General features: G+C 42.4%; 1 protein-coding gene across 1 annotated transcript in view; it reads right to left on the bottom strand.

Annotated features, from left to right (window-relative positions):
* ccdc102a (coiled-coil domain containing 102A) overlaps nucleotides 1–20,940 on the bottom strand; it is a 74,914-nt gene that overhangs the window by 10,155 nt on the left and 43,819 nt on the right. Inside the window, exons 4-8 of the mRNA XM_071910810.2 lie at nucleotides 18,585–18,835; nucleotides 18,371–18,479; nucleotides 15,202–15,318; nucleotides 14,823–15,032; nucleotides 131–301 (exon numbers count right to left, since the gene is read on the bottom strand). Coding sequence (XP_071766911.2) covers nucleotides 131–301; nucleotides 14,823–15,032; nucleotides 15,202–15,318; nucleotides 18,371–18,479; nucleotides 18,585–18,835 — 858 coding nt within the window. The remainder of the gene's footprint in view (nucleotides 1–130; nucleotides 302–14,822; nucleotides 15,033–15,201; nucleotides 15,319–18,370; nucleotides 18,480–18,584; nucleotides 18,836–20,940) is intronic.

Below are 20,940 nucleotides of genomic sequence, written 5' to 3'. Positions count from 1 at the left end.
TCTGTCAGACTACTGCCTGTTTCCACACATTTCCACATATTTCTCTCACTGAATGAACTAAATGAGCCTCTTTGACGCTGACAACGGCATGGCAAATACAAAGTGTACATGTGTGTGTGTGTGTCCCTACCTCGTCCTCCGCCTGCCCCAGCTCTTTCTTCAGCTCCTCCACCCTTAGTCGCAGCTTCTTGACCTCGGCCTCATGGCTCTCCACCCGCCGGTTGGCGTGGGCGAGCTCTGCCGTCTTCTCCTGGTACTGCTTCTTCAGCTTGCTGTGAATGTGGCGGAGGTCGGCCAGCTCCTGAACATGCACCAGACCAAATGAGAAGAGACGGTTACAGCTTCCTGCCTGCAAACTAGAGTTCAACTGATATGGGCTTTTGAAGGCTGATACGGTTATTGGGGGCTATACTTGCTATACAGCATCTTCAGACACTCACTAATAAGCAATCCATAGGGTCTTTTAAATCACATGTAAATGGTACTGTACACTGTCTCTGTAAGTTCTTGCTTAATAAATGTTGAATATGCAAGAGAATAAATGACAAAATTTTCCAGTCTTTGTAGAAGAGGTATGCTCAATTTCAGAAAAAATGGATTTTTCACAGCATTGTGAATGTTTCCCTCATGCAAGTAAAGCACTTTTGCACAACCTATGTTTAGTTTTAAGGCTTAAAAATCCCAAGTTTAGCTGTCTGCTCTCCATCTCCATTTCCCCTTCATGATTGGATTTAATCAGTGACAGCAATAAGAGATCAGAGATTTCACCCAAATTTACCTGATCAGTCTATTTCCTATATGTTGTATACTAAGTGCAAAATCGCAAATTATAGAGAGCAAAACCGTTTTGATCCAAAGCCTCGCCAAACATCTCATTCCATTTCAACAAAGGCTGTAGTGGTTTTGCGCAGGTGTCTGTCCCCCTGCGTGTCCCACTACTCGGCTATTTGAAAGGCTTGGAAGCTCCGCACTTCATGTAGTATGTCTTGGGTAGTCGAGAGCTTGATGACAAGGCCATGGTCTTAGAGGACTCAGCAGGTCCCAACAGGACTCTAATTGACATGATGGCCTCGGTAAAGCCAGGTTGAATTTCTTAATTGCGGAGATTTGGTCGAACACCTTGTCTAGCTTTCCTAATTCTTCCATCAATACAACGTCTGTAGCAGGTTTGGGTGCTGAGCAATTAGTACAGTGTCTCCGGCAGTGGAGAGCATGATAGCTATGCCACAGCCTGCAGCGGCTTTCACGCAGGGCACGAAGACTCCAAACCCTGTTGATTGATTGAATTGATTCTAGAAGTATCAGAATTTCCTGAATTATACAACACAAGTCGTTGTATAGGGATCTCCTGGAAGCATGTTTCTAAACCGGTCGGCATACCAGGTGTGTTTCAAAATGCAGTGGAGATTAGCAATCTATAACCACTGGATGTTTTATTTTCAGTCTACACCACTAGCTGAACCCAGGACAGGTACTGTACATTGCGATGGACCGCAAAAAATGACAACACTAGCACGATAACGATCTAGGAATAGCTCTTTTCCCCGCTTCTCGCAAACTCGTTATTTTCTCCTCTCTATTATTTTATTATCTCTATTTTTATCGGTCTATTTTTTGCGTGCTACCCTGAGTTCCCCGAACGTCTAGTCAAGAGTTGTGCTGTACCAAGCAAACCAATGTCCCATCTGACAGACCAGGAACAGGATCCAAGATGACCCAGTAGGACCTGAGTGGATGCGATGGACTCAGGTCGGCTCAGATTTGGTCCTGTTTGTGTTCCAAGCAATTTAATTCCAAGCAATTTTGGTTTTCCTCAGGTCCCGCCTGACAAAAAGCTCTACCCCACAAGTTTGTGTTTGGATTCGCTGGGGAAAGCCTGCACTGGGAGCTAATGACATCATCAATAATGGACCGTTCTCACTCACTGCACTTTCATGTACTTTCATAGCGTTGATTCAGCCTCCTACTCCGCTGTCTCTCAACTAATGGCTCCCTACGGTCCGGCTTCCAAGAAGCTTTTCTGAGGCTGAGGCAATACGGTACGGAGAGAGATGAGATATCTACAGGAACAATAAAAGAGAGCCGATAGAAAGCGAGGGGAAATGCTCGCCTGGTTAGCTGCCAACAATGAGATAAGGGAAAAGTCAAGATTTTTATTTTTAAAGCAATAAAGAGAGAAGTCAATTCAACTTACTGAGGTTTTGCCTATTTATTTCCAACTTGGGACTTTGGATGAAGCGAAATGGCATATGTATTTGATAAGAGGAGGAAATTGTGATGACATTCTTTAAGAGGAAGCATGTGGGGTCATCCTCATCAATAATTCACATGATAATCAAGTGTGCAAATGACAGCAAACACACACACACGCACACGTGTGCAAATAATAGTCTAACCCCATAGCCAGATCAAACAAAGAGAGCGATAGTGATGCAAAATGGAAGAATTAAAAAGGGGGGAGGGGTAGAGGGGGAAACAGGGGGGAGGTCTTGAGAAAGAGGAGGAAGGAGGGATGAGGAAACAGATGAGCAGCAGTGGGGGGGGTGTTGTAATTGGAGGGGTGGCATTTCACAGGAGGATAAAGGTGAAGAATAAGAACAAAGGAAATTGACAGAACACAGTGTACACATGAGAAGAGAAGGGAATCCAGACAAGGAGATGGCATTCTTTTTTTTTTTAAGATTGCGCTTCTGACATTTTCTGCTTTATTAGGTAGCTTACAGTGGAGTGAGAAGAATGATGGGAAGGGGAGAGGGAAGGGAAGGGATGGCATGCGTTAAGGTTGTCAGGCAGATTTGTAACACACAACATAGCAGGTAGACTGGGAGAATTTCTGTATATACCGTTAAACGTCCATAATGGCAGTGGCCTTTATTTACCTCAACAAAACAGAGCACCAGGCCTTTAATAGAGACAGACTATTATTAGAGCCAGACTGTTATTTCTTTTGGCAAGTCCACAGAACCCGGCCTGAAAGTGAGAGAATCTACTGGTATTCTGTAAAGAGTTGTGCTGCTCAAATGTATACACATGCGCTTTTAGGCCTTTAGCCCAGAAATATCATTGGTATAGGCCAGTGATTCTCAACCTTTTTCATATCAAGGACCCCTAATTTAGTCCACATTAGGGCCACGGACCCCTACTTATAAGATATTTTCTCTCTGACCCAAATCTGAGAATATTTTTATTGTCAGATATGATTTTGTCCAGAATTCCATGACTATCTGTATTGTAGGTAGAGAGATAACAGTGAGTAAGTTCTTGTAAATTAAATAATGGTGAATTTAACAATTCATCAATTTGCTGGGGACCCCGTGGAATCCCCTCAAGGACCCAACACCACTACTACTACTACTACTACTACTACTACTACTACTAACAATGAATATGTGGCTGAAAAAATCCTGCAAAACAATAAACTACTTTATTAAAAAAATATGATTTATTATTGGTAACATACCAGTAGGCTACCTCAACATACTGGTCATCAGTCGAGCAAACAAAGCATCAGTCCATCAAAAGAGAATGAAACTGCCAAACCCAAAAACGTTTTGATAATGCACTTACAATGCATATTTGCACATCTGCACCCTTTTCTATATATATACATATATTTGTGATTCACCCTTCTGTCTGTTGACAATCTGTCAACAAAGACGCTGCATTTTTCACCCATCTGTTGCATTATTCAAAATATGTTCTCTTGTTGTAATTGCTAGTTGTATTATGTTCGGTACTCTGTATTTATTCTCTGTATCCTTCTCTGCTGCTGCAGCGACCCAGTTTCCCCACGGGATCATTAAAGTTTCATCTAATCTGGACCGCTTGGCCGACAGGACATCCTGAAATATCCACCTCTTGAAAAATGTGACACCCTCAGAAGGACTGCTGGTGTGAAAAGGAAACTCAGCGTGAGTTATCGCCGTATTATTGCAGTTATCACCCAATTAAAAAACCTTCGCGCGCAAAAATGGCAACACGTTAGATGACAGAATATGTTGAAATATCTGAGCCGTGAAAATCAGGTCACCGTTTTTTTTTCCCCCCCTCCACCAAAATGAAAATACAGTGCGGTATAGCGCTTTGGAATGCAACCAAAAATAGACTGATCCAAAAGAAAAAGGTGGTCGACGGACACAGACGGACGACAAGGCCGGGAGAAAGGAGAGATGGCACACAGTCCGGGCTGCTCTCCCCCGGCCAGTTATCTGTCAGAGGAAGGCTTGATGAATGAACTATGATTCCACTGTGCGCTGCAGAGCAGACATGCGGGGCAGGAATCACAATGTTCCCTCTAGTTTTATCATTTCAGGACTCTGTAATGAAGGTCTGGGAGCGCAGAGGAAGAGGAGAAAGACAAGAGGGAGAGATGATGGAGGAAGAGAAAGATGACTGGGAGTGGGGGAGGGGGGCTAAGAACCCCTGACTCTATTAAACATGAGGAAATACTGAATGATCTATGAGGATGGACATGTATATGTGTGTATATGTCTGTATAGTATGTATGTGTGCATGTGCGTGTACTGTATGTGTGTGTGTGTGTGTACATGCAATGCATTTGTTTTTGTGTTTTTGTGTGTGTGAATGTGTATGTGTCTGTGTGTGTACATGCGTACATTCATACGTGTGTTTATGTGTTTAAGGTTTGTGTGTGTGTGTGTGTGTGTGTGTGATGCCAGACTGCCTGTTAAATGTTTCTCCTTGACTGGAGAGACCCTGAAGTCTGCCACTACATCTGTTCCACTAAAACAAAGACACACACACACACACACACACACACACACACACAAACCACAGGACTATACCCAGAAATACATTTACACATTCATCACCTCAACAGAAAAGGTCTTTTAATGACAAAAAACAGAATCTGATGCCAAAATAACAATAAAAAAGCACTGATGAACATAAGCAAAACTCATTTAGACCGGTGAGAACACGCTTTCATATTTTCCTTTCCTATATGCATACACACTCACTTCTCCCTTCCCCCTCTGCCATATTGAATTTAGCATTAATTTAGACAGTAAAGTCTCTCTCTGTCACACACACACACACACACACACACACACACACAGAGTGAACAGTGGAATTAGGTTCATAATCAAGGTTGCCAAAGAGAGGGGGGGTAAGAGAAGGGGGGGGGGGGGGGGTAAAGGGAGGGGAGGGGCATGGGGGCCCTGCTCCCACTTGATTGGTCAGATTAGATCAGCTCAATAAAGACTGGACGAGGAGGAAAATGAAGGGAGACGTGGAGAGGAGGAAGGGGGGGTGATGAAAGAGGGATGAACGAGGGAGGGGGGAGAGAAAGGAAGAGAGAAATATTGCAGATTGGATGAATAAGAGCATTATGGATATATATGAATATGGAAGGGAAGGTTGCGGTAGCTTGGAGGCCAGTGAAAATGTTGCCGTGTGTCGGTGTCTTTGAGCAAGGCACTGACACACACACACACACACACACTCACACACACACACACAGCTCAGTGGCCACCAATAGAAGACTGTGGTTGCACTGGGCATCTCCCACTGTAAAGCATGGTGTTACTGGGAAAGAGCATGGAACACAGTTGACTTTCCATGGATAATTAAAGTTAAAATAATACTAATATGAATGGGGAGGTTGAGTTTTGAAGATTTCCTTCTAAATGTTTTAATGTATTGTAATGTTCTACATTGTATTGTGTGTTTCTATGTCCTTAAAGGGCTGAATCCCCATGGTGCCTCTTAAACCAGCTCATATATTTAAAATATTGGCGTATGAGTGATCTATGGGTCCTGAGATGGCCATCTCAGATGTGATGGGATATATTTATTATCGATTATTCATGCAGGATGAATGAAAGAAGGAGTAGGATTGTAGTGTTAGCCGGGTTTAAATGACAATTGCTACAGTGTGGGTGTTGCATTAATCACGTTAAGATCAGATTATTAGTGTGCATGTAGATGTAGCCGCCGTCTCCCCGCTACTAGAGTCGTTCTGCCTCGCTTCATTGGATTGAAGACACTTTTAACTCTCAAATTGATTGACTGAGCTGTTGATAGAGCTGTCAGTGTGGGACAGGCTAACCATGGGGCTTAAATGGAGTTTGACAGTTAGAAGGTTTGCTTACATTGGTAATGTTTGCAGTGAAGTTACAAAGATGTGTAGCTCGAGCTATAATGGGTTATGACAGCTGCAAAAAGTAAGTGCCTGTAAACTATACGTCCAATTAACTAAATAACTTCTGGATTGGGGCTTTAAAGGTGTAAACATTTCTAAGCATCAATATATCACTGTCAAATTAGCTGTGATACGTAGGTATAATTACCGTAAAAATATGAGACCGTGGTAAAGATGATTGGTAGCCTCTATGTCACTCCAGGGGTATTGTTAGTGCTAGTGTTTCGCAATTTTAAGACCACATTTCCCATAACCCCTGTTATTTGCTGTTGCAAAGAAGATATTGCCCCTTTGGTAAAAGGTTTTCTCTTTCACTTTAATGCAGAGGATGAACATGTTGGAAGTGATTTTTCCCTTTTTTTTTTTTTAGCTCTATTTGCCCCTCTTCCTGCTTTGTGTCATAAACCAATCAGCTTTCCCTCCAATTCTGACCCAGTCTTACAGGTTACAGGCGGCTGCCAGTGGTCTTGGCAATGGTCTTGTTTGTTTAGGGTGATTATACTAATGTCTTAAAATGAATGCGGTAATGATTTATTGGCATTAAAATGCTACATGGAGCACATTTATCGTAATGCAACAGTCAGCAACATCTCAGCACTTGACCTTTCCACCACCTACAAAGAAAAGACCGATATCTACTCATGCGTACTGGTGTACACTGACATAGAAAACTCTGGGTTGGAGCTGTGAAAGCTAGGCAGACCAACATGGAGCCGCCGTGAGAATGATTTTGACTGAGTGAATCAATGCTGCACACACTGCAGCACCTGCCCTTTTGTCATAAGCTCTACAAATGCCCTTTTGATTCGTGACTTTTTTCCCCTCACACTCCAATAGTCAAACCCAGAAAGCACTTAAAGTACGTCCTTTCAACACAATAACACTCACACTGCAGTTACTTACACTACAGTATCTTTAAATAGCTGCGATTGAACAATTATCATGACATTTCAGTTGTAACAGTCCATTTGATGCTCACGCACTTCCTTGTTTACGTTGCTTGCTGCCGGTCTTCTGCCGTGTTCAAGTCATGTCGGAAGAAGCAGAAGAACGGGCTTTTGTTGCTTCAGTTTGAAAGTGTTTTTATTACTGGAACAGCCACATCCAAAATCATTTGTTTTTAAGAATTTTAAATCAACCATAAACAAACTACAGCAGATATTTCTCACTTTTCATGAGTGTGGTTGATTGTTTTAGTGTGAATATAGCTGATAATTGTGGTTTTTCATACTTTGAACCACCAACATTGGTGGATTTGCTGCTATTTTTGCTGCTTGTGTTGACACACTTCCATAATTTGTGATGCCGTTTGGGAGATATCAGAACCTACCAAAAGTTCCCCATATAGCCTAGCAGGTTGACATGAACACCTTTTCACAGTTGGCAGTTCGTATTTACAGAACATCCGATGAATGCAGCATCAACGGTCTACTTAGCAATGGGCTCATATAGTTAAAATAACATATGTAATACCACAATATACGTTTTAGGCAATGGATAATCAGAAATTGTAGGCAGGTCCCATTACAGTGTGAGTGTTATTGTGTTGAAAGGACATGTTTTAATTACTTTTTGGACTCAAATATTGGAGATTGTGTTGACCTGTGTGTGTGTAACTGGAGCTACATAAAGCCCTAGCCACAGTGATGTAAGTGACGAAATATTGAACATAAAAAATCATCATATAGGAAAATAAGGCCCAGGTTAAAAATAACCGGAATTATTATTGCTGTGAAACTATGATTGTGACCCATTGGCCTCACAGCCAGTACAGAAGGTTCTAGGTACTGTATTAATGATCCATTCATAAATGACTTTCTGCAGCATTGGAGCAGCAACTGTATCCTTTAATAACATGAATAAAATGTGTAGAAGCACAACTGAAGATGTGAAGTAAATGTATCAGTGGAACAGAACGTTGCATCAAAAGTCTCTTAAATTGTTGGATTTAACTGCATACTACTGAATGAAGAGTTAATACGCATTACATTGTCAATTTGTGATAATTCCTAGCAATCACGACCACATTAGACCCTTTTAATAAGACCCAAATAAGCACTATCCCATGTTAGTGTCGACTCAGACTGAGCAAATAGCAAGTAGGCCTATTGTTACAGCATATCTATCACATTTTGTCTGAAGTGCCTTTTTTCTAGCTTGGCAGCTTGTGACAGTCTGTGCACGCCACTGGACTGAATGATGAACTACACAGTCCAGACGTCACTCCCATTCTGTCTGTCACTCCCATTATAAAAGGCACCTTTCACCTTTTATCCCACACAGGCCCCTGCAAATAGCATCACCACTGACCCCAATAGGTTTGCCTCTCTGGGTTTGCCCACTATAAAATGTGAAGGGGTCTGAAAAACCAACAAGTGAAAAATTTCCCTTCAAAGTGTTTATATGATTTTCCCCTTGTCCCTCTAAGCTTTCATGTCAGGCTATTGGTTGTAATGTTTTAAGGCAAGGTGCTACCGGTGAAAAGAAAAAAAAAACTGCTTTCATCCTATCAGAATGAAATGTTATGTGCTGAATATGGACACAGATACAAACACTAACTTCTATTTATGTTGTTAGTAACATATTTAAATGTTATATTTCATTAAAAAAAAAAAGTTTAATCATTTTTATGTAAAATGTAAAGCTTTGTAAATTAACAGTTATTTTTGTTAAGAAGCAGCAAGTCAAATTTGGTGGTCATATCTGCAAGTAAAAAAAAATGTTTTGCATACATGGAATATGTCATTTGAATGAAAATGGACGTTTTTTTTGTTTGTTGTGTTTTTGTGCTTGGTGAACTTGACACAGCTAGTATAAAAACATATGAACTAAGTGTTTATAGTTGTTTCTGATGATTGTTTAATATACTTTATGAATCTACAGTAGTTATTCAAGCAAAATATAATAATATCCCAAAAAATTGACTAATCCAGACGAAATCAGCACTTTCACCTGTGGTGCCTTGCATTAAAACAATTCCTAATGCTGTTACAGTTGATGCAGCTTTGTAGTTAAGATCAGAGCAGGTACTTTAGCACAGTGCTGGATCAATGACTGAATGAACGGCTATCTGTTATGTTACATAATGATTGTTTTTTAAATATATAATGGGACCAAACATTAAATGTGTATCTAAAATGCACACACACACACACACACACACTGTCATGCACACACACGCACACACACACACAGCTGCACTGTCAGAAACTTCTAGATGTAACTCATGCATGTCTGTTTGTTTTTTTTTTTGCTTGAGCAGTCTGTGTTCTGTATACAAATTAAAGGTCTTTCTCTCTTCTTCTCCCTATGTGTACATGCATGTGTGTGTGTGCATGACAGTGTGTGTGTGTGTGTGTGTGTGTGTGTGTATGTACCAATGAGCTCCCCTGATGTGTGTGGTAACATCTGGGGTTAGCTGCTGTGAAATGATGTCTTGCCTCTTTGAGTAACGGTTTCTCTTTAGAGCTTTTCTATTAAGGACATGCTGTTTGTGTATGTGTGTGTGTGTGTGTGTGTGTGTGTGTGTGTGTGTGTGTGTGTGAGATGATCTCCAGTCTGTTTAAATGGGCCTATTAGCAGCAGGTGGGGTGGCATGGCCGTGTACATGCAAGCGTGTGTGTAAGTGTGTGTGTGTTTGTGTTTATCAATGTAAGTGGTCCCATTACCACCTGTCCCACAGGGTTATTTATGAGGCTCTCAGGTTTATTCAATGCTGCAGTTAGCAACACGCACACACACACACACACACACACACACACACACACACAGAGGAAGGGAGAGAATTCTGACAAAATGAATCTAAGGGAGAGAGAGAATAATCATTTCAGACATAATGTTTGTGCAGAAAAGCAACAGACTGAATTTGTTCGTAGCCTCAGAGAGGATGAGGATGGTGGAGAAGAGGAAGATGAAAGAGGAGAGGGTGGGTGTGTGTGTGTGTGTGTGTGAGATGGACGAGAGGGGATGAGGAAGATGGGGCGGAAAAAGGAAAGGGAGGAAGATGAGGAGAGAGGCGAAAGCAAGAAATAGAAAGAAACAAAAAGGATGAAACAAGAGAGTTTTGATGAAGGGCAGCAGATTGATGTGTGTGTGTGTGTATGCGTGTGTGTGTGTGTGTGTGTGTGTGTGTGGACATTACAACTGATGAGGGTACACTGAGCACAGTTACCGTGGTGACAGAGACAGAAGAAACCAGCGTGGCTGAATTTAGCAGGAAAAATAAACATGAAACTTGAAGTGTTTTCAAGTTAAATTCCAACCTACATGGTGTCAGCTCAGCTCCTCAGTGTGTGTGTCTGAATATTCCATCACTTTAATGTGCTCATGGAAAATAACACACCCGCTTTGCTTGTGGAGGAAACTGTTTGGAGGAAGAAAAATCGTCTCAATTTGTACGATTAGAGAGCATGATTGGTTTGGAAGCATAAATATAAGGAAATGTATGATAATGATGTAGTGTGATAAAGGTGAAATCGGTACATGACTTTTCTGAATATTGATTTATTTGATATATTGCTGATATTATCCTTTTATTAAAAATCAGATCTGGTCCAGTCAGTGTCACCACCTCTGATATGATGGATATGATGCAGTTTGACTGATTCCATATTTATTGTAGAATTGATCAATACTACACTGGTTGCCTATAGGAAAACCTTGACCTGAATTGATTATAATGAGACATATTGATCAGATTTCATACAAGTATGCATTAATCCGTCATCGTTGTTATGGTTATCATCATCATCATGGGTTTCAATGGAGAGTTTTAGTGTCCCATGATTAAATGCTGATTCAGAGGCTTTTCCACCCTGACATGAACTGAATTCTGGGGGAAACAATGAATACATTTTTGGATTTCATTCCAAAAATATCAGTATCGGCCTTCAAAAACCCCTATCGGTCGAAGCCTAGATAGAACATTAGCGTTTTCCAAGGCCGTAGCCATGGAGTCAACATTGGGGGGGACCAAATCTGCCGGGGGGTCTGGGGGTCCCCCCCCCCCCAGAAAAAAATGCAAAATTTGAAAACTCATTTCCTGCCATTCTAAAATATTTAACACATGGGATGAACTTTTTATTTATTTTTTACAATAATGTCTAATAGTGTATTGTATTACATTGCTCTGTTTTTCTTTTTTCTTTTTTACCTTTTCTTGTTTCATTGAATGTAATGGCAGAGATTAGGGATTAATAAAGTACAACCATAACCATAATCATATAAACAGAAATCTATGCATTGTTATATGAAGACAAGTCCAGATATTGTGGCCAAGGTTTAGCAAATTGTTGTTTTTATTTACATATTTACAAGTAAACTTGGGTGGGCAACAGGGGCGTTTGCTCTGCTCTGCTCTCCTCTCATTTTCTCCTCTCGTCCTATTTTCTCCTCTCCAGCCCTCTCTCCTCCTCTCCTCTGGTCCTATATTCTCCTCTCCTCTCGTCATCTCTTTTCCTCTCCCCTGCTCTCCAGTCATCTCTTCTCCTCTCCTCTCCTTTCCTCTGCTGTCTTCTCCTCTCCTCCTCTCCCCTGCTCTCCAGTCATCTCTTCTCTTCTCCTCTCCTTTCCTCGGCTCTCCTCTCCTCTTCAGGTCTCTCCTCTTCTCTGCTCTCCAGTAATCTCTTCTCCTCTCCTTTCCTCGGCTCTCCTCTCCTCTTCAGGTCTCCAGTCATCTCTTCTCCTCTCCTTTCCTCTGCTCTCCTCTCCTCTTCAGGTCTCTCCTCCTCTCTGCTCTCCAGTCATCTCTTCTCCTCTCCTCTCCTTTCCTCGGCTCTCCTCTCCTCTTCAGGTCTCTCCTCTTCTCTGCTCTCCAGTAATCTCTTCTCCTCTCCTCTCCTTTCCTCTCCTCTCCTTTCCTCTGCTCTCCTCTCCTATTCAGGTCTCTCCTCCTCTCTGCTCTCCAGTCATCTCTTCTCCTCTCCTCTCCTTTCCTCTGCTCTCCTCTCCTCTTCAGGTCTCTCCTCCTCTCTGCTCTCCAGTCATCTCTTTTCCTCTCCTCTCCTTTCCTCTGCTCTCCTCTCCTCTTCAGGTCTCTCCTCCTCTCTGCTCTCCAGTCATCTCTTTTCCTCTCCTCTCCTTTCCTCGGCTCTCCTCTCCTCTTCAGGTCTCTCCTCTTCTCTGCTCTCCAGTAATCTCTTCTCCTCTCCTTTCCTCTGCTCTCCTCTCCTCTTCAGGTCTCTCCTCCTCTCTGCTCTCCAGTCATCTCTCCCTCTCTCTCCCTGCCCTGTCGGCATCCTCATGCTCTCTCCCTCTCTCTCTTTACTCTGAACGCACCAGAGTGAACATGAAAGAAATATTATCAGTAAACAAGTGGTGTTTCTTGCCATGATGTTCAGGAATGGATTACTAACCATTTCTGATCTGAATGGCAACGATTATTATATCAAGAAACACTGACTAATGTCTTGTACTACTGTATACTTCTATCATCTGACTGGTACTAATTTTCTCACTGCTCTCAACTTACTTTTCTTCTTTTCTGAGGCTGCCCAAAAAACTGACGAATGTCACTGCCACCCTTCCTCTTGCTCATGATGACACTTACTGTGAATGAAAGCTGACTGTAATAAAACTGCTTGCACTTTAATCAAACAAACACTAAAAATTCTATTTAGTACAGCTATACAGTATACTATACGAATATGCAATAAATGCAATAAATGAAAGCTACTACTGTCTACATAAATTACACATGCAGCGCAACATAAATGATTGACACTTTACTCAGACTTCACGTGGGCTTTCTGACAAATATAACGTAATAAAGACCTTAACGTTAGTTGAATACGCCCGTGAGCACCATTGTTGGTCGCTGGGTGAATGTGTGGCTAATTAACTTTGCAGAAGTGTGGAGATAGGTCTGGCTATGCGAGACTACTTTCCAGGTAACTTAGCTATGATAGCTAACGTTAGTGATGGTTGATTGATTAGCACTCGCAAATCGGCCCGTTTTCACCAAAAACGTTTGTTTCCAATCTCGGAACCCATCGTCTATCGGTCTGACGACGATTAGACTCGTACAAAATATTATTTATTTCCACAATTACAGTTCCAGCGCAAAATGACATTGATTGTACCTACCCACAGCGGTCGAGCACCGGCTTCTGCTGGGGTACGGCAACACCACTTGGACAAACCACACGCAGAACTGCAGTAATACTAAAACCGGTAGTAATAATAATGGCAATTTGTTAAGTTAGTTATGATTATGATTACATTTGCTAATGATTATTTCAGACAGCGGTGCGTGGTTGCCTGTCGTAGCATGGCAAAAAAAAAATTTTATTTATGTTTTTTATATCAATATATTGGGGGGGACATTTTGAGCATATTTGAATATTGGGGGGGATGTGTCCCCCCCAATATTCAATAATATAATATATTATAATATATTTTACGGCCTTGGCGTTTTCACTTAAATAACAACAAGTAGAAGGTGACATCACCTGGTACCAAAGATCAGCCAATAGCAGATGGCAATTTCAGCAGCATGCTTTTAACAGTAGATGTCAGGCTTTACACAGATGTGGGTTTGGGGTTCCTCTTGAATAAATACTGGAACTACTACCAAGCTTGTCATTGTTGATTGAACGTTGATCGAAGAACTTTGTCAAAAAGTTGATGGTTTAAGACTCAGTTAAGCTGGCAGTACAAAAAAGTACAATAAAGTAACACATACACACACACACTTCAATATCACTGTCGAAGCAGCAAAGTGTTTCCCCTGTCACCAACAGCATATGGACACGGTGACAAATATAGAGAGAAGGCTATTAAAGAAAATTGATGATGATTGAATACATCTAGGATAACACACACACACAGATGGGGTGGTTATGCAAGTTCTCACTGTGTGTGTGTGTGTGTGTGTGTGTGTTGCCTTGGCCAAAGCACATAAGACACAAGAGGATCACAGAGTCACATGTCATGTATGTCAATGAGGAGTCTCACAAATAGGTAACACACACGTGCACACACACACACGTCATAATTGTTCATGTCTATGGCTCTGCCTTTGATAACTTCCATCTATCACTAGCTCAAAAGATGGATCACAGACGACAAAACACACACATACAGTACCACCACACACACATACACACAAAACAAACTTTCGCTCGCCTATTCCTCCTCCAGGGTGTGTGTGTGTGTGTGTGTGTGTGTGTGTCGCAGTGTGACAGTGAACATCAATCTGCGTGGTAGTAGTGATGCTCAAAGCCCTAGCTGTGGTTGGAGATGATTCTACTATCAATCACCCTGTGTGTGTGTGTGTGTGTGTGTGTGTGTGTGTGTGCGCGCACATGTGTGTGTATCCAGTGTCTTAATCGCTTGGCCTGTTTCTCATTCTCTGGCCAGATCAATACTACGGTTTCAACACTGTACAGAGAAACACATCAATCTATCTCTATCTCTCTCTCACACACACACACACACACACACACACACACACACACACACACTTGGAACACGCTATAGTTTCTACGGCCTTCAAGGAAAGACAAATTCAATGTAGGACATTTTACCTAGAACTGGATTTAAAAACCATTTCACAACCAAAATAAAGAGATGAAAAGCTGGATACCCTGCTGTGTGTAGCTGTGTGTGTGTGTGTGTGTGTGTGTGTGTGTGTGTGTGTGTGTGTCCTGCCCCTACCCACCTTGTTCCTCTCGAACAGCTCGCTCTGGATGGCTTTGAGGTCGGTGTCGAGCGCCGAGGCGGCCTGCCGGCGCTTCTTGGCCAGTTGCTCCTCCAGGTCCTCGGCCTGCGCCCTCAGCTTCTTGTTGTCCCGCTCCAGGGCCAGCTTCTCCGTCTCCAGGCGCTCCCTGCGCCCCCACTCCGCCGCGTTCTCCACCTGCAACCTCTCCATCTGAGACACAGAGAGAGAGAAAGTGAATAGAGGAGAAGAATTATTTTCCTCCATGCTGTTTCAAACTCCTCTTTCGTCCTACAGTAGATCTCCTTCCCTTCTTCCTCTCTCTCTCTCTCCCCTCCCCATCCTCTCCTCCTCCTCCTCCCATCTCCCCCTCTCTCCTCACCTCAGCCCGCAGTTCGGCTAGTTTCTTGTCCATACTGGTTCGGGCTCCCAGTTCGTCCTCCAGGTCTTCGGACATGCGGCCCAGTTCATCCTGGTGCATTTCCTTCAGCAGGTTCAGCTTGATGGGTTGAGAAAAAAAACACACATGGCTATGAAATGGACTGGGTGTCAAACCAGGGCAGATTGTGTCCAGTCCCACAAAACATAGATAGAAACAGAGGGGAAGGACATGAAGGCAGACACCATATAAGGAGACTGTTAAAATTCACCTTCCTATTGAAGCTGTGATAACTCTTCCTATATTCTGACAGTAAATACCACATCTTTGTCTTGTCCTCCGTCTCATATTTTATTGAGAAAAAAATAAAGCATGGCCATTGAAATTCACTTGTCTTAAACCATTAAAATTTTCTTTCTCTTCCCCTTGCGTCTCCACTCCGATGACATATAGTTCTGTCTGAATAGGAGAAGAGTATTGTTGGAGGTGAAGGTTTGCAGTGAAGGTGTCAAGATACCTAGTTAAATTTTCACAATAGTACAATTCCTTCCATTAAGTAGATACCGCTCACTAAAAGCACAGAACATTTGTAGAAAATGATTTTCTTAAGTGCTGTAAAGCATGATGAAGTTTGATAGCATCCAGATATAAAGGAACGAAGCGTCTCCATCAATTGTATCCAAGCGAAAGTACTCTCACTCACTTTGCAATATCTACTTTCAGTTCAATATGGATCTTGCCAAATGTAATTCACATGAACAAGGAACAATTGATCCCGGCTTCCCCTTCTTATCGGTGCTGATATTGATTTTTTTAAGGTGTAGGGTTAAGCTTCCATTGTTGGATTCCAGCTTGACTTCTGTTTCTGTGTGTGTGTTTTTTTAAATTCAGGAAATCAATCAGATCTCAGGGCATGTAGAAATATACTCTTTACTGAACAATACATAGTTTTTCAACCAATATTGAACTAGAAATATTGGAATCCTCACTACTGAGATTACAGACTGCTACTAAACCAACAAGTAATGCTCTGAGGAAGAGATATGGCAACAAACTAGTTGTTAATTTCAGGAACACGATATCGCCCCCCCCGACATCATTCAATATCTCCGAAACACAGTTACGAGCTATCTTTTAAAACATGCCCGACTGTAATTGCTTGACATTTAGTGCTATCTGTCGTTTTGTAAGAGAAGTCATCCCTTTTTTCTCCCCCGCAAATGGTTTTGGGGAACAAACCGCACCAAATCTTCCGTGTGATGTTTTGAGTATCTGGGACAACAGGAGGCTCTGAGATAAAGGTGACCCAATCTCCTTTTACTATCTCGTTTCATCCCACCTTGCGCTTATCTGACCATTTCATCTCAGCTTGCGTCTCATCCCTCCGGCCTCTCATCTGCCTCCTCTCCACCTTCCGACACTTCACCCCTACCCCGCTTTCATCTCCATCTCCTCTGCCCTGCTATCTTCCCGTACGCCGATCGTCGCCCCCTGCACATCTCTCGTCTCTTTTGACCTACCCCTCTCCTTTCTTTGCCTCTGCTGGTTTCATCAAACCCGCCGATTTTGGTGTTCGATAACCCCGTCTGTCAGACCCGTCTTTGCCGTGTCCTTCCCTTCCCTGCCTCTCTTTCTTCTCCGCAGGCTTTGACTGCCCCCAAGTGGTCTAACACTGTCAAAACATCTACCCTTATGACATGAAACAAGGGTGTGTGTGTCTGTGTTCTTGTAGTTATATCCTTATGAGGTCCTCACAAGGATAGAAAGATGAGGAAAATCCTCCCACAGTGAGGACATTTTGGCTGGTGCTTACTTCTACAAGGGCCTGGTTTAAGATTAGGACTATAACGGTTTAGGGTTAGGGTTAGGGTTAGGTTAGGGTAAGGGTCAAGGTTAGGCTTTAGGGAATGAATGTTGGTCCTCACAAGTATAGCAATTCAAAAATGTGTGTGTGTGTGGGGGGTGTGTGTGTGTGTGTGTCTCCCTGGCAGAGCTTATAAGACCTGGATGTTTGAAGGTCTTATCGCCAGAAATCCATCTGTAGGAGGTAGAAATCAAACAAGATCGCAGGAAGAGAGGAAGGAGAAAGGAAAAGGAAGGGATGGTGTCTGTGTGTGTGCAAGTGTGTGTGTGTGTGTGTGTGTGTGTGAAATCACGGGCAACTAGGAGTAATGAAGGACATCTCCACTTTGATCTAAACTACCTGGTTAAGTTAAGTGCATCTGGCAGGATTGTAACCAAGCTGGCATGTTTTTAACTGGCACTCCCAAGGAGAAACTGGCCTTTGCACAAACGTTTGCTGGCTTTGTAGGCGAACCAGTTAAGAATGACTTGAGGGTGGAAGGAGTTTACACCACTTGTTCACTGCTGATAGAGATTCCCTGCACTATATACTTTAAAAGTCCCTTCATGAACATTATTATCATTTTTGTATTATTATCATTATTGTTATTAGTAGTAGCAGCAGCAGCAGTAGCAGTAGTAGTAGTAGTAGTAGAGTAGAGTAGAGGTACTAGTCATAGTATTCACTTATGAATTGACATTTTACATTCAAATGTAGTAAATCTCAGGATTACAACTGTATGTTTGGTGTTTTGTGATATTTTTCAAATAAATCTAGTTTAATTAATCAGGCTGTTCTTGAATGAATTTGAAACATAAGTTCTCACGTGCAGAGCAGTCTCAATACTGGACCTGTTTGACACACAGGGTCAGCTCCCCTGATTCAAACGCTGCAAACCTTCCTTAATCTTTATGGATGCCAAGTTCAGTTGTAGGGTGTTCACTGAAGCTAAACTGAAAATCAACCTGCTATCAGCCTGATACTGGAGAGCATGACCCAAAACGAAGCATGGCTACCTGGATCAAGTCTTTTCTGTGCTGGATGGTTCTTGGAGACCTCAGACTAAAGAAGCCTTTGACATGCCTCTGTGTTCAATGAGTTGCTACACAGCGACACATTCCAACTTCAAAGGCATGAGACCTATGGCAAATAAACTGGACCCAACCTTAAATCGTGAACAAACCACTTGAAACCCGCATTGTCTGGTTGAAGGACAGTCTACACCACCCTGCTGCCCTGTGATAAACACCACAAAACAAGAAGGAGAAGAAGAGACAAGATATGCAGACCTCCGCTTTGGATATTACCTGTTTTACATGCATGTCTCACCTGTTTGAGCGCCTCCTGTTTGATCTTGCTCAGCTCCTCGTATTTCAGTTTCCACTGGCTGAGTTCGGCCTCCAGCCTCTCGATGCTCCTGCTCAGAGCCAGCTTGTCCCTGGGGAAGACAGACAGACAGATAGACAGAAAGTGGCATTAGAAAATTCTCTCCGTCTCTACACCCCCCCATCTTTCTCCATCGCTCTCTCTCTCTCTGTCTTACTCTCTCTCTTTCAGCAGGACTTTCTGGGACTCGTCCAGGCGGAGCTGCAGGGCGTTGAGCTTGCCGGCGTCTTCCTCCATGGTGCCGATGTCGTCCCACAGCTGCCTGCTGCGGTCCTGGCGGCTCAGGCCGGAGGATGAGCGCAGGCTGGCCGAGTTGGCGCCGCTGCCACCGCCCCGCCCGTCCCACGGCTCCTGAGCCTCGGCGCCCGCAGCCCTGGAGCGTAGGACCGACTCCAGCAGCTCCAAGTCCTGGCAGATATGATTGATTACATGTTTATTGTAGAATTGATCAATACTACACTGGTTGTCTATGGGAAACCCTTAACCTGATTTGATTCTAATGCGACATTTTGATCAGATTCCACACAATTATGCACAAAATGATCTTGTTGTTGTTATTATCATCATCATGGGTTTCAATGGAGAGTTTTAGTGTCCCATAATGGTCCAAATGCTGTTTCAAAGGCTTTTCCACCCTGACACATTGGCATAAAAATGGTCAAATTTTAAGATATTGAATATCAGCGAAAATCAGCTATCGGTAGCTTCAATCCAAAACTATTGACACCAGTATCGGCTTTCAAAAACCCATTTTGGTTTGTTAAATTAGTTAAATTAGAATGAATGGTCATTTATTTGCTGGTGAGTGACCCCAAAAACAATATATAGATTCCAGTCAATGTCAAAGTGGTAAAAGTGGTCCATAACTCCAAACTTTGACTGCGTGTTTACAAAGTTATGATAGTTAGGTATTTTCGCCACTTAGATGACCCAAACTCTAGTCAAACTTCCAGGTTTCCCAGGGTTTTCATCCGACAGCTTCAATATACAGTATAAAATCATGGTGAATATGAGTATAAATATCATATATTCACAGTGGTGCTGTAAAATGTACCAGAACGTTCCACCATCTGAGCACTGTGGGCGAGGCTACCTCTCACAGGAGGTTGCTGGCAGTTTGCTATACTCCATGTCCCTGGACTAATCCCTCGAACTCAGAAACACTTACTTCCCGAATAATTCATGACTCGCTGCAAAACATCAGCGGGGATAAAGGCTTCCTTTCTAGCCTCATCACTGGCAACAGTATCAATCTCATTCCATCCTACCCACGTCTCTGGTGCGGACCAGTGTGCAGCTCCCAAAGCTTTTAGAAAATTTACCTCTTTTGCAACAATATTCCTCTGTTCTCTCCTCACTTTCTTCCTCTACTCCCTCTGTTCCTCCCTACCAAGGCCACAAATCAAAGTTTTTTTTTTTCCAGGGAAACATCTAAAGACTCTGCTAACTCCAACTGTCAGGGTAGCTTCTCATGACCAAACATTTTCACATCTCATTGTTTCCCCCACCCCCCAAACAGCCTTAACAGAAATTAAGTTGGAGATATAGATCCCCTCCTCCTCTCTGCATTGTAAATCTGCCTGCGTCAGCAATGCAACAATAAAAGTCCAAATGTTTTTCCTCCGTATTTCTTTCACAGAATCTGTCAAATGTTATATGGGAGGGCCCTGTCTCCCAGAGGCTTCGAGCACTGCGTGTTTCTAATGCTCTCGCTGCCTTCAAGTGCTCCTCCTGCTGAGCTCCTACTTCAGAGTTTTGGGAGTCATGCATATAGAAACGCATGATAACTAAAAGTTAAAGAGTGAAAAAAGAAACACAACAGCATGTTTTTTTTACGCAGAATTCCAAACGATAACATAATATAGTTAAATACATCACTTTTCCCATTAATTGTTAGCACAACTTCCATGCTCTCTCCCCTAAATGTCAAATCTCGGCACTTATTCTTCTGAAAAATTCACACTTTCCCTGTTATATTTACTACTTGGTTGGGTTCTTCATGTGTTGTTCACTTGTAATGAAGATATTTCCAACAGTACCTGAAGGCAACATAATGCATGCCTTTAGTTGTTGAGGTCTTTTCTTTCTAAGGGGCAGCAAAGAGGATCGTAGAGCCCAGTTTCACTTTGCTCCACTTTAATGTAATGAATCACCTCATAAATATTCAGTAACAGCAACAGGTTTTTGTCACTTAATGATCAACAACATGTTTGATGAATAGACTGGCCTTGTTACATGGGGTATTAAAATGAAAAGCCACAGTCTAATGATGAAGTGGCCCAAGTAATTGGGACATCCATTTCCATCGCCTACAGGCAGCGCTGATTATGTGGTCCAGATGTTTATTCATTCTAGTCAGAACTGTTTGATCTAAACATTTCATAATAAATTACCAAATTATACACTTGATTATACTAATAATGTAATAAGCCCGTGTTGGCAAGCTGAACCAGCAAGAGGTTCAATTCAAACTATATTAGCATGTTGTTTGACTACTCACATCTGTTGAGTTC

Source organism: Centroberyx gerrardi, chromosome 1 (genome assembly GCF_048128805.1).
Source record: "Centroberyx gerrardi isolate f3 chromosome 1, fCenGer3.hap1.cur.20231027, whole genome shotgun sequence".
Lineage (NCBI taxonomy): Eukaryota > Metazoa > Chordata > Actinopteri > Beryciformes > Berycidae > Centroberyx > Centroberyx gerrardi.
The sequence above is the reverse complement of the archived record's forward strand: the minus strand, read 5'-3'. Positions and strand labels throughout refer to the sequence as shown.